Genomic DNA, 27734 nt, shown 5'->3' on the forward strand with positions numbered 1-27734 from the left:
CATTTTGAATTAGTGTTCAAACTTTGCATGTCCAGACAATTTTGAGACACTTGACAAGTTGGTTACAAAACTCACGGAAATTATAGAATGGTATACACAAATCAAAAGTCAGCTTCAGGAGCAAAAAATGCTTAGTAGATGCTACAGTAATCTGAACTGTAGTAATCTAATATCAAAAGTAGTTAGATGCAACTGAAGGAAGCAATTGTAAACGCCGGAAGAGTACTCGAGGAAACACAATATAGAAGGCTGTGAAATTACTCCATATTTACATTTGCATGCAGCAATATACTAGTCGAACGCCATTTTTTGTATATGTTGTTATATATTATTTGAAGAAAAGTATTCGTATTTATAAAAGAATTGGAATTTTGTGGTCTAGTTCATAATCTGTTTTATAACTTATCGTATGTGCGTTCAAACGAACTACATTTTTATTGCAAGTGGTATTCAGACATGCGCGATGACACCAGTCTGAAGATTGAATAAGCATCTTCATAGAGACGACTTCCTGTCTTTTACTAGTTGTGGCTGATGTATTTTATATGTTTCAAAAATGGTGGAAATAAGGACAAAATGGGAAAGAAGTAGAATACTTTATTCGGCAAATCATGACAGAGGCACATGAAGAGTAAGTACTTAACAACCGACATTTATGGTATGTGTGAGGTTGATGTTACTATTCCAATTCTGTTAAAAGCGACGGCTGGCGCCTTTGTGTCTGTTTACTAATAGAAATATAGCCGATGCTTGTACTACCTTTCACAATGTTCATTTGAATTGACGTTGCTGAACTTTCGTGTGTCGTAGTTTCCGTACAGCTTGGTGAAACAATCACATGAGCCCGATAGTGTGTGGTAAAACACGGTGATTTTACTATTAACAAAAGCAGAGATTGGTGCCCCCATAGAATATAGTTTATGCTAATGGAATATTTGTTGCGTTAATCTAGAGATAAATATGAATGAGACAAACTGCCAGGCTAGTTCAAGTAGTCTGCCTTGTTATTCATGTTGATAAATTAGCTGATCAACACATTGCATCCTGCGCTTCGTTTGCGAAAATGTGGTTTATTATCTTTTCGTGCTACTGGCATTTTGTTAGCTCTTGTGAGAAAATGTTAACTGCTTGCAATACCGTTTCTTTCGTCTTTCACTTGAGAGCAGGAAATGGAAATGAAACGACCGTGTATTGGTCTTTAATAATAATAAGAAAAAAAATTTTCTGCGAGGCATACATACCGTTCTAAATTAGAGATTTTGCAGTTAAATGTGATATATACAAAGGCATCTAAATTCCAGATATTGTGGGAAGATTCTGAAGCATGTATACATGCAGTGCATATCGAATTTTTTATCTGAATATCTTTAATATTTTCTGAAATTGTAATGAGCAATTGGTACTTGTTGCACACACTTGAGTGTAATGATTCTTGGGAGCAGTTCAAATTTAAACCCTGTTTGTATCCTTTGGTGATGTGATTCTTAGGAGGGTAGTATAAAATTCAAACCCTCAAGTGTTCGTTTGCTTTGAAATTTTGCTGCTGTTCAAAGGGTGGTATTGTCATGAATCATGTGTAAACACACATTTAGAGTAGTTGATTTTCTAATTAGAGTTGAATTTGTTTGTTAATGCATTCAGATAGAAATGAAGAAAATAAATTTTGTGTTGCATTTTAAGGATATTTGTGCCTTAATTTTAATCATAACAGGTGTTATTTGTAACCATTTTATTTTTAGCTGTAAGTTCTAACATATGCATTGAAGCATGATCCGCATCCAATTTATTTCTTAAGGTAATACTCTTCATATTGTTCTTTTTATGTGAAGGAACTCTTCTGGATCAACTGTGAAAGTGATAATGTTAAAGTTCATTAAAATTTTAGTAGTAATTCTGTCATTAATGATTATACACACTTTAATTAATAAACAGTTCCCCCATTTTTGGAACAGTACATTACTTCCTCAGTGTGGCAAACCACCTCCAGTCAGTTCTTTCCTGCCTTAAGATAGAATGTTTTGCTCAGAAAGCTGGGAGTTTTGTTTTGTATTTAACCTTCTGACAGTCATGCCTGAAGTTGCCAAAAGAGCAGACATGGACATTTGTATGTAAAAACAAGTCTGAAACAATAGCTCATTGTTAAGGCATCAATCAGGCGTAAAAACTGCTGCTGTTGCATTTTTTACAACAGCACACCTGTTGTAGGGTTAAAGTGTTTGACTGTTGGCTGTATAGTGGTTGTGACACCTGAAAATAAATACTGGCCAGTCTTTCAGATTGTTTGTGATTTTTAACAATTTTTTTCTTTAGTCATGATACCAAATTTTTTGTGTGAATTGAAAATTACAGCCACTCTCAAATAATACAGACATGTACGAAGTCTCATTAGGAGACTAAATATAAAGCTGTTGCAGTTAAGGGACTAAATTTGTTTGTTATGTCTGAAAAGTGGGTTAAATTTGGGATTGAAACTCACTTGCTGACTATTAGTGAGCTAAGCCATCATTTTACCTCACCTCACATGCTAAAAGTTTAAATAGTTCTAGCCTATATGTTTGTCTCTGCTTAATTATGACGAACATCATGTTTTAAGGTGCAGCAGTTGAATGTTTCATGTCTTTTTTTTTAAAAAAAAGCTGTTTGACATAAAACTCTTGTAAGTAGTAGCACTTACTAGAACTTGTAAATTGATTGTCTAATTTTGTAATGTCAAATGGTGCCTATAACTTTCCTTCTGTCCCAAACTTCAGAACTTACATTCAAAGTGGCTGAAATATTGTGAAATTTAGTTCAGTCATGAAAGAACATATTGTGATTTTCAGTATTTCATGTTGCATATGTTTCTGTACACTTCTATGTTTCAGTGGCAACTACTTGGTTAGAGTGCGTGCCCAGGTGATGATGCGTGACGACAGCACGGGTGGATGGGTCCCTATGGGAGGTGGGGGCTTATCCAACGTGTCTGTCTGCAAACATGCTGTACCTTGTGATCTTGGAGAGAACAAACACGAATACCTTATTTATGGGAAGCGTATTTCCGATCAGTCAGTAAGTGTGATAACAATAGAATAACCAACAATAACCTCTTTTTCGTACATCCTACTTTCTTAAAGATTTTGCGGTCTTATTAGCACCTATCTGAATTTTCAGTTTCTATAATCATGGATTTGAGTTGTGTGTTAAATACGATAGCCTGAGCCCCATTCTAAAAGTTCGTCTTGATTTACTGATTAGGGCCAGGATATATTTTTCTTTACTCAAAATATTAGGTATTAGTGTTCCAGAAATGTGCTAGTATTTGATGCATAATTTGGTACTGCTTTCCTGTTACTCTTTTGAGTAGAAGTATACATACCATGAAATCGGCATTTTTCCCTTCATATTCATTGTAATGGCATCACAAGGTCAGCTCAAGATCTGTTAATATTGACAGCTGGATTGCCATTTAGAAGTGTTTCATGGCTGGTTACAGAAATATAACAGAAAACATTTATGTATTACATACCTTTTTGGCCTCTCTCTCTCTCTCTCTCTCTCTCTCTCTCTCTCTCTCTCTCTTTCTTTCTTTCTCTGTCTGCCCACTGTTAAGCTGTACTTAACTAATTATTTGGTAGAATTTTTTGTGTTTGTAATTAGAAACAACAGTATGTATTGTATGGTTACTTTTTCACTACAGCTGCAACAATTGGATTGAAAGTATCTAAAAGCTAAATCTTTATTCCAGGTAGTCTTCAGTTGCACAATCAAGAAAGATTTCGAGTACAATAAAGTAATGCCTACATTTCATCACTGGAAAACTGGTGACAAAAAGTTTGGACTCACTTTCCAGACTGCAGCAGATGCTCGGGCTTTTGATAAAGGAGTTAGAACGGCTGTTGAGGAGTTACTTGATGGTTAGTATATATCAACAAGAACCACTTTTATTGTGATTAGTTTTCATAGGTATGTTTGAAGAGCTACAGAATGCTCACCTCTTTTTTAACTCCCGAACCCTTAAGTGAAACTGGAAATATAGAGCAACATTGTGTAATCATAGATTTCCTTCTCTGATATATATATATATATATATATATATATATATATATATATATATATAAAATAGAGGGAAACATTCCACGTAGGAAAAATATATCTAAAAACAAAGATGTGACTTACCAAATGAAAGTGCTGGCAGGTCGACAGACACAAAAACAAACATACACACAAAATTCAAGCTTTCGCACCAAACTGTTGCCTCATCAGGAAAGAGGGAAGGAGAGGGAAAGACGAAAGGATGTGGGTTTTAAGGGAGAGGGTAAGGAGTCATTCCAATCCCGGGAGCGGAAAGACTTACCTTAGGGGGGAAAAAAGGACAGGTATACACTCGCGCGCGCGCGCGCACACACACACACACACACACACACACACACACACACACACACACACATATATATATATATATATATATATATATATATATATATATATATATATATATATATATATATATATATATTGGAAAACCACACTCCTGTCACTGAAAACTTCTGAGAAATTTAAGGCAAATAATTAGCCAAACAAACATAAACTCTGATATCATCATCACTTCTTCCTATAGTAACAATATTCAGCTCATCAAAATTTTTCATCTTTCTCATTTTTCATTAATCTGTGATTATTGCATTATTTTTCTTCTGAATAACATTAACATGGAAATGCAGGCAGTCTGTATAAGAGATAAAAATTATTTTCATATTACTACATTACATCTCATCAAATTAGTCTGTTCATGTGGTCTGATCATTGCAAGATGTTATTGGAGTAGTGGTGAGCCAAGTGTGTTTCATATTGAAAACTTAATTGGTTGAGTAGGTGTAGAAGACCCTTGTCTGCAGTTCTCTGCATCTTCCATTTGTACATTTCTAATCTTTCTTTTCTATGGGGTAATGTTAATACACATTTAAGTGTGTATTCACATGCTTGTGTAGTGCTTAACTGTGAGTAAATGGTAGTTACAAATCTGGCATCAGATTTATTGTAATTGCTCCATTTAAGATGTGCCTAGGGGGTATGAGGAGAAATTCCTATCAAATATTACTATATATTAATCATCTAATTTCCTGTATATGTGACAAGATATTTTATCAAAAGAAATTTGGGACTGTCTAAATTTGTTTTAAAGTTCTCGTTCTTGCAGACTTGCTTCTCACAAAAATCCACCAACACAAGTAGTTAGAACTTTGCTTTAAGACTATGAATCCTCACCTTTCTCTTTTCCAGGAGTATTGAGATGAGTGCCATTCTTGTGTTTTATGAAGGTCTTTTAGTTATTGAAGAGTATCACATAATGGATTTTCTTAAATCACTTTGTTTCTTGTCATGCAGTTACAGTGAAAAAAGTAATTAATGCCTGCCATGTAATTAAACAACCTTTATGTTGGTAACTGTTTAGTTGAATTTCATTTTCACTTATTTACTGCTGTAGTAGAAAATTTTATTATTTTTTCCTGCATTGGAAAATACCCACCACCACCACCACTTTGGGGTTTAGATCCATGCACATGTGTCTTCTTAAAGTGAAGTATCTTCCTGTCTGGTATGGGGTCTTCCTCTTGTCTTATGCCGAGCAAGATCTTCCAAATTATGCTGTTGTTCTTCCAAATTATGCTGTTGTTCTTCCAAATTCTGCTGTTGTTCTTCCAAATTCTGCTGTTGTTCTTCCAAATTCTGCTGTTGTTCCTGTGTTAAGTATGTTCTTCCCATTTTAGAATATTGACTTATGCTCTGTCAGTTGTATTGAAAAATCCTGGTTTGGCAGCTTTGTATTACTCTTGTCTGATCTGCGTAGTGCCCAGTTCTCTGTACACTGCTCGTGGCGTAATTCTCTGACCCATCAGGCTCTGTGGTAATTTTACATTTCATTACTACTTTTTACCTCATTGTTACTGGGTTGTACATTTGCTTGTAATACCAGATGGAGGAACTAAATGAAAATGTAATGCTCCCTCCAGCCACATATCTTGTTTCCTGTTTCTGTTGTGACCTTCTGCGTTATTAGTATCTGAATTTACATTACTATTGATTAGATTGGGTTTCTATTATTTTGCTTTAAATTCTACTTAAGCATCTTCAGCTGTAGCTTAAAAAAGTATGAGCAATTTGGTTACTATTAGTATGACAGAAACTGAGAACTTTTGCATTATCATATGGATATCAAACTTCATTGTTTAATGTGCTTTGGAGATACTTTAACACTTGAAGTTTGGAATGGCCCAGGACAACATTGAATTGTTTTTCTTTCCACTTACAAGTGTTTCTGCAGCTCCAATGACCTATTTTTGAAAATTTCTCATTGTTTCTGGCAAAATATCCTTTTCCATAATAAAAGAATGGGAAACAAAGTAAGTCTTTTGTAGGAAGCCGTTATCTTAACTGATAACCTAGATTTTAGATAACACCGTATACCCCAACAGCTCCCGGCCACGTTTTAGAAACACTCATTCAAATTTCTTATCTTATGTTTATAGCACAGGAAGTAAATATAGTTACATGGCGATATTAGCACTTTCTTCGTACATGTGAAAAGTCATGTTTGTGAAATTCCATTTTTGTAATGGGATTCCCATATGCCCTTCCACCTGAAATGCCATAAAATGGTTGTCAATTCAGTGGGTGGCTAAGTTCGTGTTACAGGGAAAATGTAGTGTTTTCATGCATCTAGGATGATGACACTATCTTGTTAGGAACAAAAGCTCTTTAGTCAGAAAAGAAGAATAGTCAATCCTGAATTTGTTGTTGAACAGATTAATTTTTTCACAGATGTTCAAGACAGTTAGCATCCATAAGCCTTAATACTATGTTCAATTGTGTTAAATCCCTTGATAGTTTTGTCTAGTGGAATTCATCACAGAACAACTTATGAAGAACTCTCTAAAATGTCTTTCTTACCATGCTGTCGTCAGGTGAGGCCGTACAAACTTCTTACATCAGTATGTTCCTCTACAGTTGCTTTCATAAACAGGAATTTTAATTAAAATTTGCCTCCCCACACCTTCCATATTTACCAGATACCTTTAAAACAATGACTTAAATTGATAAGTTGTCAGTCCTTTGTGCCCAAACAGATATTTCATTTGTACTTTTGTAAATTGCTTGCTTTTATTTTCATTTCTTATTTTTGTCTTCTTCATATGCATTAACTTTAACAAAATATGAACATCATCCACTCTTCTGTTGTGGTAATTCATGTTCAAATAGCTGTCACATGTTTCTTAAAAAATTTTGAGATTTTTTCTCTACATTTCTTTCTGCATTCAGCCTGTGCTGTACTATTTGGAGCTGGCACAGCAATATCAGATATTCTCTTATATCCCACATTTTCTAAATGTGCTCTGTATGGCATCTAAAGCATTAAAAGTCCCCTTTTATTCATGGCTTAAGTCACCTTTCAGTGAGTTGAATGATGTTGGTTTATTCTGCAGAGAACTCCTTATTATGAGGCACATGAAAAATTATTTCATTGGATTCATTGTCTATTATTATTTGTTTCTGGTAATCAACAGAGTTATAACTGTAATTCATCTCGTCAGGAGCATAACATTAGTTTTTGGAAAGCATATTTCTCAGTAATACTTCAAAGCTCTTTGGGAGCTGTTTGCCCGGAACAAAACTCTCATTCTTGCAAAGCTAATCCATGATTTTCCTTACTCTTGCTGCCCAATTTAAGTGATTAACATTAGATAAACTTGTTTAATAATAAAAATCATATACTCCTTCTAATGAGTGCATACAAAAATCACTCCAGGTGTGGAATGCGCTTGTTTGTTCTCTTTCATGTGATACGATGCAGCCTGTGATAATGACAGTCAGTGCTAAAGTGAAGGTCTGTGTGGTGTAATGAAGTCATTTCATGCTTTTGAAAATTACTTTAGGATTGATACATTGGCAGGAAGACATGGAGGCACAGAGCAGAGTTGCCATATCTTGCACAGGACATGTACATGATCTTATGTTTCATTCAGCTTGCAGAAATTCGCGTACAATTTGATGTACTAAGATGGCAATCATTAGTGGCTTCAGGGAGAGGTGTACATGTTAATGTTATTTACCCAACAAATTTTTAAGACTATTTATAGAAAGTTAATGAAGAGCCATTTCCTGATGGCAGTACCAAATTTTTAACATGTGTGGAAACTTTTTTGTTACTAAATTTAGATAAACACGTGCAAAAAGCATCTTAAGAACACTTAATATATTAATCTGCTCCAAACCAGAATTCTGTCGCAGATATCTAATAAGAGATAATTTGAGTAAAATTTGATGCGTGGTGCTGCACTTGTATGTCAAAACCTCAACAGATTGCTAGGTTTATATTGAACATGTTATGTTTCCTGAGCAAACTTTGTGCCTATTTGTAACATAACAAAAGATTGTGCTTGTTAATCAGGTTGATGAAACTTATTTTAGCTGTTGGGAAGAAAGAAAAATAGTGATAACAAAATACGCTACACCAGCTTGACAATAAATATAATAGAAACACTGAGAGAGATTTCTTTTGTGCAATTAGGATTGTGTTCCTGTGATTATCTTCATTTGGACTCTGCTGATGACCAACAACCTTATTATTAATAGCCACGAAAGTATAATTTTCCAATCCTGGTACTTAATTTGAATCTTCCTGTGCATCTTATTTTGATGACAGAGGAGACACTCGACTGACATTACTCTCATCACTTGAAGTGGCATTGTCACTATCATTCATTTTTTTAGTGACATATCATTTCCTATAGCAATTTATTGAAGTAGCCTCATTCTGCCGTGTTTTTTTTCCAAGATGTGCTATGTATGATTGATAGTGTTCTTCCAGTCTTCAGAGCTGACTTTCCTATCAGCTTCATTATTGTCTTGACTAGGGATAGAATAACATTTTTTTTTATTATTGCTGACAGTGTAAATTTTAATTGGAGCCCATGTCAATTCTGTTGCTGAAACGGCAGGGACAAGGGCACAACCTTATGAATCTATGCCCATATATTTGTCAGCTCATCAGTTTTATATATGGAGAACTGTTGTTTATGGAGACAGATTACAACTGCAAATTCCACCTTTATAAATTTACCACTTACTTAAACCCTGAAGCCAATCGTCTCCATCTCAACTTCGCTGTGGTAGGCTTCTTGCCAACAATGAAAAAATGGTTGAGAGCATTATCAAGAAAACTTGCTGATGGTGTAGCCATGCCATATGCAAACCATTTCATTTGAATGAAGTCGTACAGCATTGCTCCAGCCATGAGTGTCACTTCGAACATTTTCTCTGAACCACATTTGACAGACTTGCTTCTGACTTTGTTGAATATCGCATAACACACAACAAAAAGTGGTAATAACTAATAAAATATAATCCTGGAACTGCGAAAAATGAAAACAAACTCAATATCAGCTTCCGACGAATGATCCCAAAACTCGCAGCATAGTGCAAGTGGAAAGTGTTGTAGCCTTTCTCGTGAGTGTAATCCCACTACTTCTTTCGTAGTTGTTGATCCTAAAGCAATTTTGAACAGACTATAGGTGCAAATTCAGTGCAAATATACAAGATGTAGCTGCTCATCCTTGCTGTGGAAGGTGAATTGTGTTACTATTGATCACACACAATTCACTATAACCTGCACAGTTTCAGACATCGTGAATGTACTCAAGTGCTACAGGTGCATAATTCTTGTTAGATTGGGAAATTGATTTACATATGAGTATTACTACCTCTGTTAGCGTCTGCAAGTACTTTTGGACTTGACACTTGTCATATAGCATACACAGATATGTAATACCACACGTCTTGTTGTATTATTCCAGGTTAGGGTGAGGACCCATGTTTGTCGGATTATTGTTGGAGTAGGCAGTATGTCTGGCACTTTCAATCCTTTTTAGTACAACCTACAGTTTCTTACACATTTATGAGGAATATCAGTCCGTCCTAAAGGCCTGGCCAGACAGAAAGCAGTTTTCCTAATTTCTTGCTGTAAAAAATACTGTATGTAAATGAAACAAAACTACATCAACTCCTGTGGTTAATTTTGTGGTAGATTCTCTTCTTCATTTAAAAAAATTAAAAACCATTTCTTTCAGTTTCGTGCTTTTCTTCACTATAAAATACTTCTTTTTTGATTTTGAAAAAACTAATTGGCACAAAAGTTGATATTCGCAGTATACCTTGATGACAAAGTGTGTATTTTGTTGATGTTGGTCATAGTTACTGTGATACCTGCTTTCTAAGTACTGTGTAGCGTAAATTTTGAAGAACTTGCCTTGAAAAATGTGGTTGTGGGCTACTTTTTTTTGTCCATTTTGGGTGATACGTTGCTGCAAACTAATTGTAGCTAATATATTGAAATTGTTTTTAAAGTTGGAACAAAAGCCATATCTCAGTACAATATGGAGAAAATAGAAATTAAAGTGCTTTATTTGTGCTTGCTGGTACTGAGCACACTGCCTGAGCACGTCACGGCCAAGTACCTTAGCGTGCAGCTCCATTTTGGGGAAATAAAAGCGCTTTTCCAAATTTGTGGTTGCAAGTTGTTATTGTACTTACTACTGAAAGAAAATGATGAAAAAGAAGACATTCAACTTCAACTGTTGCATAATGGAAATGTTAAATCATGTCCTATCTTTAAGACGAGGTCGACAAAAACTTTGTTTGCAGCACTTATCAATCATCATTTTAAATGAAGACAAAGTTTTTGGAGTTCTTCAGGTCAAATATTTGTATCCAATAACGCCTGAGATCAAATTGGACATAGCACTAAAGAAAGAAAAGTCAGAATACTTTGAAAACTACAGTAATTTATTTAACGTTTATTCTGTTGTAAATCATGTTTCTCCATGCACATGGCAAATACGAAAAAAATCAGAACATTTGCATTTTCACTCTAGGTAGTAGAACATTTTCCCATTTCAAGAAAGTAAAGCAAGTTAACATTAAAACATTGCACATTTTGCACAACTACATAACAAATTATCTCAACTCCGTCAACACCTACCAAACCGAGCTGAGCCTGTCATAGCTGCAGAGACATTCTCTCTAACATCTCATAACCCAGGTAACAGCAGAGCTAGCTATGCATTTTCAGTAATGGGTAGTTTCGTAGACTACTGCAGTATTATGTTTGAATAAACAAATACCTGTAATGGAAAGAGAACCAAATGACATGTCTGCGAAACTGTATCCAAGATCTCATTTCTTTCTTTCTTTGTGTATCCAGACACAAATCTACACCGAAACTCTAAAACCGTTGTGAAATCCGTGGTAATGGGTATGCCCTATTACACCAGCTGTAAGGGCTTTTTCCCGTTCTATTCACGAATGGAATGCTGGAAAATGCCTGTTTAAATGCCCCGATGTGTGCTGTAATTGTTCTAACCTTGGCCACATGATCCGTATGTGAGCGATATGTAGAGGGTTGTAGTAAATTCTGACAGTCATAATTTAAAGCCAGTTCTTGAAACTTTGTAAGTAGGATTTCTCAGGCTAGTTTACACGTATCTTCAAGTATCTGCCAGTATCTTTCAGTATCTCAGTGACACTGTCTCACAGGCCAAACCAACATGTGACCATTTGTGCTGCCCAGCTCTCTATATGTGTATCCCCTGCTAGTCTTATGGGGGGGGGGGGGGGGGTGAAATTGTAAACATGATTATTATTGACAAACAAATGTCTAGAATCTGTAATAAGTGGAGGAGCAATAACACCATGAAATATTGGGTGCAGATCATATTACTTTCTTCTTCTTCTTCTTCTTCTTCTTCTCATGGTGTTGCAACCCTGTGTGGGTCGTGGCCTCTTTAACAAGATTCCTCCATTCTGCCCTCACTGGCAAGATTCTCTGCCATCCCCTAAGAGTTTTGTACCTTCTACCACATCATCTGTTCACTGCTTTCATGGCTTTCCTCTTTTCTTCCAGTTGCCGCCATTCAAAATTAGTTCTTCCAGTATCCATTTTAAGAACATGTCCAAGCTGAGCTATTCCATTACTTTTTGTTTTTACAGTGCCAGCTCGTGTAAATTCCCAGACTCCAGAAACCATTCACTGTCCATAGATCTTGCATAGAACCCTGCATTCTAATATCATTGATACTCTTTAGTGTCCTTGGTTCACTTCTGCATGCCCCTACAAATTTGCAATTTCATCTGCCTATTTAATAATCTAGGGGGCCAACAGTATTTTTTTTTGACTTGTGAAAGCATCTGTTACTGCTTAGGATACACATTTTTATTTTATTTGATTCGGGAAATTTGTCCTGTTAATATTAGATTCCAGATAGTTAAAGGTCTGCTTAGCCAAAGACTGAAACTTGCTGCTGATAGCTTATTCAAATTATTATTTGCCTTCTTGGTGAAATTCATGTACTTATTTTTCATTTCATTTGATAGCGAAACCTCTAGGTTGTGTGGCTTCTTTCAGCTCACATATTGTTCTCTCTAGTGAAACATTTCTTCCGTTATTAATCGCTAAATCATAAGTGTATGCACATATGTGAGTTGAGATGGTGTGTGTGTGTGTGTGTGTGTGTGTGTGTGTGTGTGTGTGTGTGTGTGTGTGTGTGTGTGTAACCAGATATTTGAAGCTCCGAATGGCTGCTTCAAGAAACACATTGAAAAGCATTGTAGAGAGGGTGTCCCCTTCTCTGACCCCTTTAATAATGCTAAACCATTTACTTATTTCTCTAAAACTTGCACTGCAATTGTGGAACCAGCTAATGTTCCCTTAGTAAGTGAAACATACTTCACCAAGCAGTGGTTAATCATTTACTGCCATACCAGGACTAACAGAAGGCCTGCTTGAAGTTTTGAGGTTATGGAGATTATTGTTATGCTCATACACCTTTTCATGTATTTGGCTCAGCACAAATATGTGATAATGTTGTTGACCCATTAGGCTGAAATACACACTGATCTCCCAGAGTCTTTTCTGTTGTAGATAATACTGGAGAGAATCTTGTGGGTTACACTCAGCAAGATAATTCCTTGATAGTTCTAACAAAAACTCTTCTCTCTTTTCTTATGCATTGGTTGAATTACACTTAAGATCCACTCTTCCGGATTATCTCCTGATTCCACATCAACTTAATAAGTTTGTGAATTTGCTTATGGTGATGAATTCCCCCATTTTTCAAGTTCTGCAGTTATTTCACAGCTCTTGGTGCTTTATAATTTCTTAGACAGTACTGTTCTTCCTCTAATGTGGGTTCTTCTACATCTGAATCTGTCTTATAATAGAGTGGCTGCTCACTCTTGGTGGGATTGCCCTCCAGAATTCCTTTGAAGTACCCCATCTGTATGTAATATCTTGTTTATCTGTGAGCAGATTTCCCTCTGTTATTTTCAACCTCTGATCTTGAGTTCCTTCTTTAATTTTCATATAAAATTTTATGCTCTCATTCCATTTGTAGTTTGCCTAGTCATAGCAAGAAAAGTGAATACAAGAGACACAAAGTTGTATTTAGAGAAAAAAATGCACTTTCCAGAGCCAGTACTGTGCAAACACAATACCAGCTGGTGGAATGTAGACAGGTGGAAGAGGAATTTTGAAATAAAATTGAAAGAGACAGAAAGTAGTAGTGTATCTAAAAGATGGAGAAAAATAGTGGTGAAGAGAGAAATTACATGGCATCATAACAGATTTGTTTTTTATTCTGTGAAAGTATGTGGCAATAATTATTAGTTACTATTCTGTGTAGTAATTTCCTATCAGTGTTTTATGTAAAGGGCTGTACAACTGTAGTTGGTTGATTGTTGAGAATATGGTCCTTCAAATCCTGTAAATTTCTGTTCTTGGTGTAATTGTTGGTCCACTGCTTAAGTCTTTTGATGTTTAGTATCCTTAACTGAACAAGTCAGTAATTATGAGCAAAATTCTAGGCCACTTACTAGGAGACATGAATGTTTGCTGACAAGTCCATTTCTAGATTGAATACTGTATTTTGACTCTTTTTGTGTGTAAATGAAAGAAAGTGCTAACAATCTGTTTATTTCAATCAGTAACATTTAAAATATTTTTTGGGCTACAGAATGGAATATGGTAGTCAGGTAGAGTTTCACAAATGTCGTTGCCAAGGGTAAATTCTGCTACTGGTGTTACACAGTCCTATAAATAAGCTTCCTTAGATTAGCAGAGGTAATTGAAAAGGCTGGCTTGAAAAGTGGCATTTTCAATGTTATGATTGGTTTCATGTGGCCCACCACGAATTCATCTCCTGTATCCCCGTCTTCATCTCCAAGTAGCACTTTCACCCAGTGTTCTCAGTTATTCGATGGATACAGTCCAATCTCTTGTCTTAGAGATTTTACCCTTTATAGCTTCCTCATATACTATGGAAGTTATTCTTTACATCATTGATGCATGTACTGTCTCTATGTCCCTTCTTCATGTCAGTGTTTTCCACACAGTTCTCTCTTTGCCAATTCTGCAGAGAAACACCTCATTCCATCTCCTATGATATCAGTCCCTTCTTCTTGTCAGTTTTCCACACATTACTCATTTTGCTGTATCTGTGCATCCTAATTTTTTTACATTTTCAGTGCACCTAATTTTCAGCTTTCCTTCTGCAGCAACCACATCTTAAACACTTAGATTCTTTTCTTTTCCAGTTCCCCCCCACAGTTAAAGATCGACTTTTATACAATACTGTTTTCCAAATGAACATTGTCAGAAATTTTTTTCCTTAAATTAAGGCTGGTGTTTGATAACAACAGACTTGTTTTGTCCAGGAATGTCCTCTTTGCATCTCCTCGTCTGCTTTTTATGTCCTTGCTTCATCTGTCCTGTTGTTTTGCTTCCTTGTTTGAAGATAGTTGTAAGTGTAGAAGCATACTTACCAAAATTTACTGTAATCCCTCACATTAAATTAGTGTGAGAAATGTTCTTGACAGTGCCATCTGTTTACTCATATCAGGGAAAAGAGTCACATTAAATGGTTGTAATGAATGCAAAATACATATTAGGTTACCCTAAAATATTAGTAATGTACCAAAACCATGTTCTAAAAATGAAGTATTCCTTATCCATATCCTGATATGCAACAGGTAACGCACATGTGGATGATATGCCATTCCAGCTTGACTCAGTCAAATTACTAATTTAGACTAACAGAGGAAAAAATGAAGTCCTTCTCCTTCACTGGTCTTAATTCGTTATATATGGTCTTTTTAAGATTTTCTGTAGTTCTGTACTATGTTGTGAATAGGTTTTACATTGAGATCATTAAGGATGTCATGAGGTCTTTCCCTGCAATGTATTGTGTAGCCAGGTTCACTTTTTTGTGAACCACATGTCGGCATTTATTGGTCTCCATTTGTCATCTCTACAGAGTGTTCAAGTTTTGCTGCCATATGAGAAGGTATGTTTGGCCAGGCTGTTGTGTAGTTTCACTTAAGTGTGCTGCTGAAGAAGAGAGGGTCTAAAGATGCTGTTATTACACCTGTGACTTTCATGAAGTTTGTGTTGCATATCGTTTTCTTGAATGTGGTTAAGACTGAAACTAACTGTACTTTGCTACATGTGGATAGAGTGACAAGTAAACTGGAAGGCAAAACATGGGTCATCAAAGGGAAAGGATGTGACATAAAAGGGTGAGTCAATAAACTGTGCAAACAGTTCTGCTCTTATCAGCAAGAGGCTTGACAGATAGGTGAATGTCTCAAATGGAATGGTTCTTTATAACAAGGAACTGAGGCATTTAATAACTAGTAATTTGGCATGAACGAAAAAATTTTCTTCAGATTTGTTTCCATCAGGAACAGCATGCTCAACGACTGTATTAACGAGGTCCAAGATAGGAAGACGGGCAGCATTCGTTGTAAATTTGTAATTGTTTATTGCATTTCGTTTTTATCTGCTGTGTAGCTATCTTCAGCGCAGTTATATCCAAGCCATCATGACTCTTCATAAATAAAATTGCACATGGTACCACATTGACATTACAGATAACAAACAATTTAACTGTTTGTTATCATTGCCAATGTGGTACCACATGTGACTTTTATTTATGAGGAGTCATGATGACTTCGCTATAATTGTACTGAAGAGTGTTACGCAGCAGCTGAAATCTACCTGCAATAAACAGATTAAAAATTTACAGCTAATGTGGACCTTCCTCCTATCTTGGGTAACGACAAAATTAATATGAGTTAATTTCAAAGATGACAGTTGTAAATTAACATGAGCAGTAACAACAAAAATATAACAACAAAAGGAACTGGTAATAAACACTTTGTTTTTGTCAACAAGTGTTTAAAATGTTCACCATCTACCACAATATGCATGTGTGTTTTCTCGTGTGAGTACAACTGGAAAGACTGAAAAGAATTATTGGATATTGTTGCACACACTGCAACAAAACTGTGTTTTAGATTCCCTTGTGTTGTCAAAACTTTCGTGTAGATCTTATCTTTGAGCTTACCCCCAGGCAGCCCCCAAGGAAGCAAGGTGTGTGTGATATATATATATATATATTATATATAGTTATAATAGAGGGAAACATTCCACGTAGGAAAAATATATCTAAAAACAAAGATGATGTGACTTACCAAATGAAAGTGCTGGCAGGTCGACAGACACACAAACAAACACAAACATACACACAAAATTCAAGCTTTCGCAACAAACTGTTGCCTCGTCAGGAAAGAGGGAAGGAGAGGGAAAGACGAAAGGATGTGGGTTTTAAGGGAGAGGGTAAGGAGTCATTCCAATCCCGGGAGCGGAAAGACTTACCTTAGGGGGAAAAAAGGACGGGTATACACTCGCACACACACACATATCCATTCATACATATACATTCATACATATACATTCATACATATACATATGTATATGTATGAATGGATATGTGTGTGTGTGCGAGTGTATACCCGTCCTTTTTTCCCCCTAAGGTAAGTCTTTCCGCTCCCGGGATTGGAATGACTCCTTACCCTCTCCCTTAAAACCCACATCCTTTCGTCTTTCCCTCTCCTTCCCTCTTTCCTGACGAGGCAACAGTTTGTTGCGAAAGCTTGAATTTTGTATGTATATATATATATATATATATATATATATATATATATATATATATATATATATATATATATATATAGAGAGAGAGAGAGAGAGAGAGAGAGTTATAATAGAGGGAAACATTCCACATATACACACACACAATTTTTTGCGTTCAGCTTTCCACTATTTGTAAATGATGTTACGTCATCGGTGAAGACAGTTTTTTGAAGGATAAACCTATTACCCTGATTTTGCATCTGGCTGATTGATTCCATGTATCTTTTGCAATACTGTCAGTTAACATGTTGATTAAGGAAAATGATGCAGTCTGAAGCTGTGTGCAGAATTTGAACAACTCCGCAGTGAATTCTTCCAGAGCCATTCAAAGTTTTTCTGAAGATATCATGTAGATTCTGAGCAACAACTGTCAGACAATGTATTTTGTTTACTGTGCTCGTTACTTGCTTACCCTTTCCAACTGTGTAGCATTCCAATAATTTTTTGCACATTCACTTAATTTATGTTTTTGTTAGGACACTGTCACTCCTGATACCTTTATGCATGTGACTCAACTGTGCCATTCATATTCATTCTACAGTCTCTGTAAAGACTTAGATTATCTAATTTCTCTTAGTTTGTGAACTACTTTTTTTTTCCATCTCAAAGTACACAGTCCTTGATATGACATCTGTGATGCAAATTACAGAAGTTAAGGCAGTTTCAATTGAAAAAGCAATGCTAATGAAAATATATATGTAATTAATATAGTCTTGGCAGGAACAATATGTCATTACTGAGGACTTTCTTAAAATTCATCTGTGTGAAAACAGAATCAAATTGTTCTGGAAATGTTTGACAAGGACAACTTTCTATGACATTGGAGGTACAATGCTGGTTTGATTTGCTAAGTTACACTTGTGACTCGTCATCATATCTGTATTCCACTATTTAGTAGTTTCTTTACTTACCATTCCACTCTACTTGTTGTGTGAAGTTTTTTCAAACCTCGAGAAACATGACAGTGTACCAGGGTTTTATAGGCTCATCTGCTCCCCTCCTGCCTCTCACCCTCCATCTTTCTCTTCGTTCTTCAGTTACTAAGAATAGAAATTTGAGGGCAGATAACCAAGAATGCTACTTTTTGCATAAAGCTTGAATAAACCTCATAGATAATACTGAAGCTCTAAAGAGTTGATAACACTGTTCATGACCACTATAGGAATTGGAAAACATAAAAAAACACAGTAACACAAATACAATGTGAATATCAAGAGTAAATGCACCACGGTTTTAATCAAGCAAAAAAAAAAAAAATTAGGTTTTTGAACAGTGGAGTAGCAATAAAACTCAGGCACAATACACAAAGTTTGATTTTCCAGTCAAATCTTACATTCATAACATTATGTCACCTTCCTTATTTGGTAATGTTCCCAATATATAGTTGTTCATCCCCACTTTTGTACATTTGGTTGCTATTCTGTCATTATCATCTATTACAATACGTTTTTCAGATTATGAAATACTTTGAGAAAGATATTTTTCACTCTTGTTCTACAACAGTTTTTCAGCGTAATATTTATTCATGAGCATTTAGTGAGAATTCACTACTAACTTCATAGAGACATGATGCAAATACTTTTGAATGAGGAAATTTATCATGTTCCTTAAAGCCAGAAAAACCTGAATGTTCCATAGCTGCTCCAACAGCTCAGTTTTACATCACATCAAAAGTTGGTAGTCAGTTAAAGCAGACATTGCACTTCATCATAAAAAATAAGTATATAAACATCAAAAGAACTGTCAGTGCAATAAACAAATACAAACTTCATTGCAACATAACTAATTAAATGTATGAGCTCACATTTTAGCAGCTCCCCAAGGTACTAAATCACCAGGCTAAAAAACCATTTGAAAATCTTGACAGTGTAGGCTGACGCAAACACATTTGAAACGTTAAATTAAATGTAATTAACCTAATTGTGAGTAGAATTCTGCACTTCATGCTATGATTTTGGGAAGCATATTATCCATTCAGAAAGTATCCTTTGTATTAAATAGATACCTGGCAAAGGTGTCCAAACCCAGAGCAAGGGAGGCATGCCCCCCCCCCCCCCCCTTGCCAGCTCTCAGAAAAGGGAAAAATGTAGTGTAGTCAGCTGTTTTTCTTTCAAGATGATGATTTAAATTCGGTATTACTCAGGTTTTTAACAGGGTTGGAATTGGAACTATTTTACTTCTTGTTACAAGTCATCATCCATCTTTCCAGTATATTAAAAATACACCATAATACTGTCTTGTGGTTGAAATTCAGTTTAATATTATGCATATGTAGAATATGGCCTTTTACAGTGACGTACTGCAGCAGTTGGTCTTAACTTAATATATCACAGAGATTTCTTGATGATCACATGGCAGGTTTAATGTCCTAATCTTTATTATTAATCCAAGTGCAGATTTCGTCCTCAAGGTCCTACAGTTGTTGCTATTCTTGCTATGGCGTAAGATTCAAAGAAGAGAACAAGGAAAGTCATACTCAAGAAATTTTTTATTAGGGTGTCTTAATATTTTTGGCTTGTGCAAGTTTACTGAATGTTCACTATTACCAGGTACTTTGTTTTGTTTTCGGAATAAGGAGTCGAAGTTAGTATTTGATCTAGTTCACATATTATAACATCAATGTTGTTACCAAATTTCCCTTCCTTAAGAAATTTATCTTGTAATGTCCATGTAAGAGAATTGGAAACAGTATGTTAGTCACTGGTAAACATACTTACTGAATTTAACAATATGAGAGAAGGAAAGTTGCGACTCACCATATAGCGGAGATGCTGAGCTGTGATAGGCACAATAAAAAGATTCACACAATCATAGCTTTCAGCCATTAAGGCCTTTGTCAGCAGTAGGCACACATACACACACACGCACAAAACACACACACACACACACACACACACACACACACACACACACACACACGCGCGCACGCGCTCTATATTGATAAACCTAACATATTTACTGTGTTAATAACAGCATTTCACGATCTGTTAATAATCAGAATAAGAAAAACACTAAGAACAAAATCAAAAGGTAGGGAAATGGTGTATTATGAGGAGAATGTGCCTCCAATAGTTAATCTTACCCCACAAAAGTGATATGGCGAATGTTACTTTACTTTGGACCTAACAATCAGTTGCATTGGATCTGCCTTTTTACACAAAATCTGTTAGTTTGTGTGTTCTCTAATGTAGGGTTCATACTGCGTTGTTCGGGTGAATCACAGTATTGGTTTTTGGTTGCAAAAAACTGAAAAGAAAACCTATTGTGTGTAGAAGAGTTCAAATCCATAGTATAAGTTATGACATTTGAGGAAATTGCACGTGACTACCAAATCGTTGACTGATCCGGAGTGTCTATTAATCAAGTTTTTTCCCAGTGAATCTCGTACAGGAAATCATTTACCTACAACAGATAGTATGAACTTGTTATTTTATTGTAAAAAAAAAGAAGGGAAGACAAAAAGCTTTATATGAGAGGCTGTATTCATCAGATGCTGGTGATTAAGGCATTGGTAGTACTGAATCTTGTATTATGTCTTTCATCTCTTAGTTCTTGAATTAGTATTCTGTTTACCATCTCTCTGCTTTCTGTGTTGTCCTTTTATGTGTAGTTTTCAAATGAGAACACTGTGTTACTAAAACTTGATTTAGTGTCAATATTTTATGCCATTTTGTACATACAAGTTTGGTTAATACAGCAAGTTTTGCTGTTATTTGGTGATAAGCTGTGGGCTGCCTTGTGTGGTCAGTCTGTTGTGAGTGAATGTATATTTGTCTGCTTTTAAATATTTGTGTAAATGTTTAGATTTTTAATCATTGTTCTTTTTTTTTCTTTTTTGCCTGCTTTTGGATAATGTTATGGTGAGTCACTTTTTATCTCAGTAGTTTCTGATTCTTGCTAAGAAAGTGTTTTAAAATGGTAAATTTCATATTATCTAATGAGACATACATTTACACAGAATAATTCTGGCTTTGCAAATTATGAACGATATGAAAGTGTGTATACAATTACATACCAGGATGTTAAAAGTGTTATTACTGCATGGTGATTTTTAAATCATGAGATGGGGGACTGAAAAACTCTCTCCAAATTGCAGCTTTTGCACTACAAATTTTAAATGCAGTGGTATGTTAATTTCATATTAATTATGCACTGCACAGCTTTATTTTCCCCTCAAATTTTCATTATTTTTAAAGCTAAGGAAGATACAGAAAGTTACTTAGTCAGTTTCCAGTAGTATCTAATATCATTGCTTTGTAGCTTAGTGGAAGAGGTGAATATATATGATGAACTAAATGTTACATTTTTAAATTAAAATAGTATTTTGTGTCATGGAAAAAGTAAATAAGTAAGATACATTGATGAACAACGGGCTCCTCATTTATTAATATATCGTGACCACGTAGGGAGTCCATGGTCTCCCAGATACATTGTAGTTGTGCAATTCATGTTCACTCTCTTCATTTCAGGTCTGTCTGAATGCTCACCCCTTCACAAATACAATGCAGATGTAGGAGACGATGATGTATTTATGGTTAGTAGGCATGAAGTTTTATTGAAAGGCATTTAACACTTGCATTTTATTCTATTTTTTCCATGAAACAATGCATGTAGTGATTTTCCTGCATCTTGTTCAGTCTGATTTCTCATTATGTGTGCATAATTTGAAGGACTTCAAAATTTCCACTTAATCATTCCTTTGCCGAGCTTCATTGTATCATTATTTGGAAGGAATTTGATCTTGAAGACATTTGTTTTATATTAACTAGGGAGCTGGCAGATGGAACAGAGAGTGAAAGAACAGGAAGAACGAAATGAGCAGAAGCCTCAATTTTGGAATATGTTACTGAACTATTAACACAGGTGACAGAAAAAAGATGCATTCTTGATTTTCTCCATTGTAGCAGTTTCAGAAATGTTAATTTATGTGCGTCCAGATCTAATAGTTTTGTTGTTAGAAAGTATAAGTGCTGTGTGATTGACAGTAAGCTTGCAAGGCACTGTTACTTTGAAAAGTACACACGTAACTGATGTTGATTTCAAATTATTCCTATATTGAAACCAAAAAAATCGAGGCAACATGATTTTATGTTAGTTATACTGTTTTATGGTGTACATTTGCTGTTAAGTTAAAGCAACTGTCATTAATATATTCTGAAAGGGAAAAAAAGGCGATAGTGAGAATGACTGGGAAGATCTTAGGAGACTAGTATCCTGCAAAGATGTGTGTGAAAATAGAGGCTGCTGTTGGTGGTAGATTTGTTCTAAAATTTTATACCTTTGGGGAATGAGACTATATATGCTTCACTTTCCTGAAAATACCACTTAGATTGACAACTGATTTTAAATTTTATAGTTTAAATGTGTACATCTTTGTTTTCTGTCACCGTGTTTGTCAGAAAAAGAAAGAATGAAATATTGGATGCGGAAAAATAAAATAAAATAAAGCCATTATTATATCTTGCCTTGGCCACTCTCTGATTCATTATTTTGCAAAGTGATAATCTGTTATCTTTCCAGTTGGCAAACATTTTTCTTATATATTATTTTCTTTTCCTCTTCTTTGGAATGCAGATATTTCTGAATGGGTTGTGCATGTTGCATCACTGAAGTCTTGCTTTCAAGTCTTCATTCCTGCAGGTCAGATAATTTGCGAAGTATTTTTAAATATGCTATAACATTGGCATTTTGCATACGTAAGTTTATGAAAATGAGACAATTAATTTTTTGCTAGAAAATTTCATGTGAAATTGCTTTGTAGTGCATGAAAGCTTGGAAATTAAGTTGGCATTGCAGGTATTTCTCCTTTTGTGTGTAGTAACTGTATACGGGGGGATATTACATAACTGAGAGGTAGTATGTGATTTGTTCTTAAGTTTTTGCTGCATTAGTAGAACAGTGGAGTAGAGATCATTTTTGCTGCACTGTGTTTTAAACTACTTGTAGAGTATCTTTCAAATTGCCTTTGTTACTGTTGGTATAAGGGTGTCATGATTCCTGCCTTTAGTTTTAAATATTGGAATTTGAGCTGTATATTCATTTATTCTGTAATGTTGATAAAACATTAAAATTACAACTACATTTCTACAAAATTGATTCTGTGTGTTTCTCACAGCGGTTAAAATATGAATTTACTGCATTAAATTTTGTGTATAAATAATATTTAACATTTACATAGATAATTTTGTTAAATGCTAATCATTTGACTTCTAGCCATGTAAATGCAGCATTTTGTTGCCAAGTATGAATTGGAATACATAGATGAAAGTATTTTACAGACTCTTCCTAAATATAATTGTGTGGTTCACACTGCAGTGTCTTGTTTGGGTTTAGTTTTGTAGGTGTTCTGCATGTATAAGAAAGACAGTCTGTCATTTTAACTACCAAACTGTGACAAATGATTAGCACAAACATATTTGATTGCCAGTGTAATTTTGAGTAACTGAGCACTCAGTACAGCAAATCCAGGAGTTATTTGTAAAAATAAATAAAAAATTGTACAGTTTATGACACAAGAGTAACTTGAAATCATTTATATTACTCGCACTAATGATCCTCATTATTGTTATAATTACTCTTCGAAGCATATTTATAATATGCAGATGTAGCAGTACTTATCATAATTACAGCGATAAAGTCGTGTGTGTGTGTGTGTGTGTGTGTGTGTGTGTGCGTGCGTGCGTGCGTGCGTGCCCGTGCGTGCATGTGGCGTGTGCGCGCCTGCCTGCCTGTCTCTATATGCATGCGTCCATCCTGTTTTCTCAGCAGAACAATAGAAACTATATTTTTTCTTTGTAATTCATTTTGTGCTTGTTTCCTTGTTGAGGAACAAACGCGCATGTGCATGCGTCCATCACAGTATGTTCATCAACAAGGAAATATGCACAAAATGAATTGAAAAGAAAGAACATAGTTACTATTGTTCTGTTGGGTAAACAGCACAATGTTAATGCTGCATACCTTTATATGAGAATATCATTCTTTATTTGCACCAAAACATCTTAGCCTCTTTTTCCACTATAGTTCATTAATGTTACTGAGTTGTAGGTACAATTTATTTTTGGTTGGTGTAAGTCACATCATTATAACTACCAATCATCAGTTTCAGAATTTATAATTTCTCACACATATTTTTGCAGCTAATGAATGAAACTGTTTTATGAAACACAAACTTTCTAACTCGTTTGTTGAGTACTTGAAAGGTTGATATCTACATAGCATTGTTCAGTATCTGGCAGTAGCTGACCATGTGTAATTTGAGGGATTTGATTTCGTGTTTGTTATTGATGTAAAATACACAAATGCAAGAGCAGTGTGTACTGCTGCAACTTGTTACTTTAGATCTACATTTGAGCCTTGTACACAGCCCTGTCAGCTTGAGATGAGCACAGATACTGTTTTCTGTGGCTGATGTAACTAAATGGAGTGATTTTGAGGAACGATAGAACACTTTAGCTTTCTGTTGGAATATGGAGATCGTTGCTTGGAGTTACAATAGCAAATAGGTCTTTCTTGTTGCCCTTAGTATTAAAATCTGTAAGGAATAATTTCGAAGAAGAATTATGCAATTTTATGTGTATGAGATCAAGAACAATATTTGAGTCTAATACTTCGCTAATCTGATTACCTGTCTTTACTTTTTTAAGTTCTACTCTGTCCATGATTCAGATCTTAAAATTAGTATGTAATGTCATACAGACGCTGAATCTGCCTGTGGAACGTGGAGATTCACGTTCATCATCAGATTCGTCGACAACACGCGGAGGAAGTCGTCATGCAACGCCACCAACGGAACCCCACCATCTACATCGCATACATTATGTGACCCGAAGAACTGCGGGAGGTCCGGCGTCTGGCACTCCCACTGACAGACAGTCACAGACTCCAGGTCTGCCATTGGAGCCCTCAAGTCCACCACCAGTGACAGAACCAGCAACCAAGGAAAATTACTCATATGTGCAGTTAACGGCTGTGCACGAGTATATCTATCCTGTTGTGGAGGAACGGAAACACCGTGATTCCTCTGGCAGCCTCAAGAAACGCAGCCCACCTGACGCCGGAGGTGGTGGTGCACCAGCCTCTCCACCACCACCAATTCCACCTCCAGGGGCTGTCAGCGGAAAAGGTCGTGGAACTATTGGTGTAACTTCTGGTAGGCGTAGGCGTTGCCGTCACTGCCAAGAAATGTATCTGGAGGACCACAATCCCCGTGGCAGCTGCGAGTATGCACCCGATTGTGTGCGTACTAGTATTGAAAGAGTGGCATGTGTTTCCTGTGCGCAGTGTCTCGTGTACCATTGCGCAGCAGATGCAGAAGGTGAATTTGTACGGCATCCTTGTGATTGTGGTCGTGATGAAGGCTGTGGACGGCGTTGGGTGGGCCTAGCTCTGCTGTCGCTGCTGGTTCCCTGCCTATGGTGCTACCCTCCTCTCAGGGCTTGCCATTTGTGCTGTGTAGCTTGTGGTTTGTGTGGCGGTCGTCATCGACCGGCTTCCTAGCCCAGCCCACCCCCGCGCCTTCCAAAGGTGCTGTTGCCCTAAAGGGCTTTCAAGAGATTGCAGATTTGTGAGACTTCCTTCTCCTTGAATCAGAATGCCCAACTGGCACACAGGGAATTTTAGGGAAAACACCAGTAACCAGTGCCATGCCACAGTTACTGATGGCTTTTCATTGGCATCTTTGTTCAGTAGTCCATAGGATGTTGCCCCTCTTACAAGTAAAAAAGTTGAGGTTCACAGTCCTCAGTGGCGGGCTCTGTAGACACATAGGTGACACTGCTTTGTTTAAGGTACCCCTTGTGTAATTGCCAGGAGTTGTGCGATAGGTTAATGTTAATGTGAAGTTGCTAACAAGTGCCACAGAAGAAATTGTTGTGTCAAATAGGCTGATCCCCAGATACTGTGCAGCGACTTGCTTTGTTATGGAATTGTGTGTCATTTCCATTTTGCTGAAATATCTGTGTATAGTTATTGTGGCCTGAAGCTGCACAGTTATGTTAATCACTGAGTGCAGGCAAGACAGTGTGGTGTGCCAAAGTGAGAATGTTAAACTGTATTTTCCAGTTACACGTACAGATGAAAATTTATCCCACCGGACAGGTATTACAGTCAGCAACTGTCAGATTTATTGAAAGATGCACTTGATATGGAAATCGTTAAAATAATGTGAATACCATTGTACCAAGGGGAAGTTGTGATGGGTTTGACTACAGTCTCCCACAAGAATGTTGGTTTCACTCATGGTATTACCAAAGAAAATGTAACTGCCACTAATTTTTCTCGTAGTTTTGTATACAATTGAAACAATTGCAGGATAAATATTGGCCTATTGGATACAGAATGTGGGTGCAGAAATATTTGTCGACATGCTGCTATAAATCCACTTCTGTCACACAAATTATCCTGCAGTTGAAATGGTGAATGTTCTTTGTGTTAACTACTTTGAACAAAAGTAATGGAGATTGTGTTGATTTTTAACCTGAAATGGAGAAAAATTCTATTTGGTCTGTATTGTCATAAAAAAAAAAAAAACACTGCTCATATGACCTGGCTTGTAGCAGCGCTGTGATTTATCTCCCTCTTCATTTGGTATAACAGAGAAAATATAATTTATTGTATGTGTGTGTTTTTTTCTTCATGTGGAATTTTTGCATATGAAAGGAAAGTGATTTCCTGTATCCAGTAAATTGTATCGTCGTCATCCAGCACATATATTTTGAAGTGCCAGTCTCTCTCTCTCACCCCCTCTATTATCTTGCACCCCAGTTCCTGCAATCTCCTCTGTCCCTGCAATGCAATATCCTCTGTCCCTGCAATCTCCCCTCCCGCCTTTCCCGTCTCTCCTCCCACTGTGGCTGTCTGCTGTCCCTCCTCGCCCATTACCATCTCCTGCCCCTATCCTCCTCCTCAACTCTCTTCCACATCGCCCCTCTTTTCCCACTCCGCTGTCTCATGCTGTCATCCATTCCCTCTCCAGCTCTGACTTTGTGCCATCCCATCTATGCCATTCCTCTCTTCCATTTCATTCCCTTATATCACTTCCCAACTCCTTTTCACTTCCCAATTCCTTTCTTTCCCACTTAATTTTCCCCTCCTCCCCGGTTCCTCACCTGCTCCCAGTCTTATCTCCACCATAGTCCCAAACTCACTCCTTCTTCCTAAGTATATACCCTCCTCATTCCAACTACACCATCCTGCTTCCCACTGTGCCTTCTCCACATTAGGTAATGAAAAGGAGGCTCTGTCACCAACCTGCTCATATGACCTGGCTTGTCGTAACAGCACTGTGGTAAGACAGAAACTTCCTTAAAGGAGCTGTGGAGGAGTGATGAAAGAACACTGTCTGCTTGCCCATATTATCATAAGCATGCGTTTCAAAAGTGGCCAAGGAAACGCTAATGCTCGTGTGTACCAAGCTACCTCCTAATGGCCTAACTAGTGCCAGAATAATTGATACCATTTAATTTCTCATTAGACTTAGAAAGGCACATGGATTGTTGGATTATGTGACAGTTTTTTTGGGGATTTTAACAGCAAGATAGTAGCAAAATTAAGTGTGTATAAATATTGTATGTGAAAGGGAGAAGAAAGAAAAAGTAAATTGTGTAGAAGTTTTTCCCTTTGATGAAAGGCAGTTACTGACTGACAGAAACATTTTGCCACATACTAGTAC

General features: G+C 36.3%; 1 protein-coding gene across 3 annotated transcripts; it reads left to right on the forward strand.

Moving 5' to 3' along the window:
- The first annotated feature begins 263 nt into the window (after nt 1-263).
- LOC126236474 (sprouty-related, EVH1 domain-containing protein 1) lies at nt 264-26616 on the forward strand. 3 transcript variants are annotated; one of them, XM_049945809.1, is made up of 5 exons: nt 264-631; nt 2865-3048; nt 3725-3893; nt 21532-21596; nt 24761-26616. In XM_049945809.1, exons 1-5 carry the CDS (start codon nt 612-614, stop codon nt 25559-25561), a joined length of 1239 nt encoding a protein of 412 aa, XP_049801766.1. In that variant the 5' UTR covers nt 264-611; the 3' UTR covers nt 25562-26616. The 3 variants fall into 3 exon arrangements, with proteins under 3 accessions (XP_049801766.1, XP_049801767.1, XP_049801768.1); XM_049945810.1 differs by having other exon boundaries at nt 21571-21596; XM_049945811.1 differs by having other exon boundaries at nt 21577-21596.
- Nucleotides 26617-27734: the final 1118 nt, after the last annotated feature.

This window comes from Schistocerca nitens, chromosome 2 (assembly GCF_023898315.1).
Source record: "Schistocerca nitens isolate TAMUIC-IGC-003100 chromosome 2, iqSchNite1.1, whole genome shotgun sequence".
Taxonomy (NCBI): Eukaryota; Metazoa; Arthropoda; class Insecta; order Orthoptera; family Acrididae; genus Schistocerca; species Schistocerca nitens.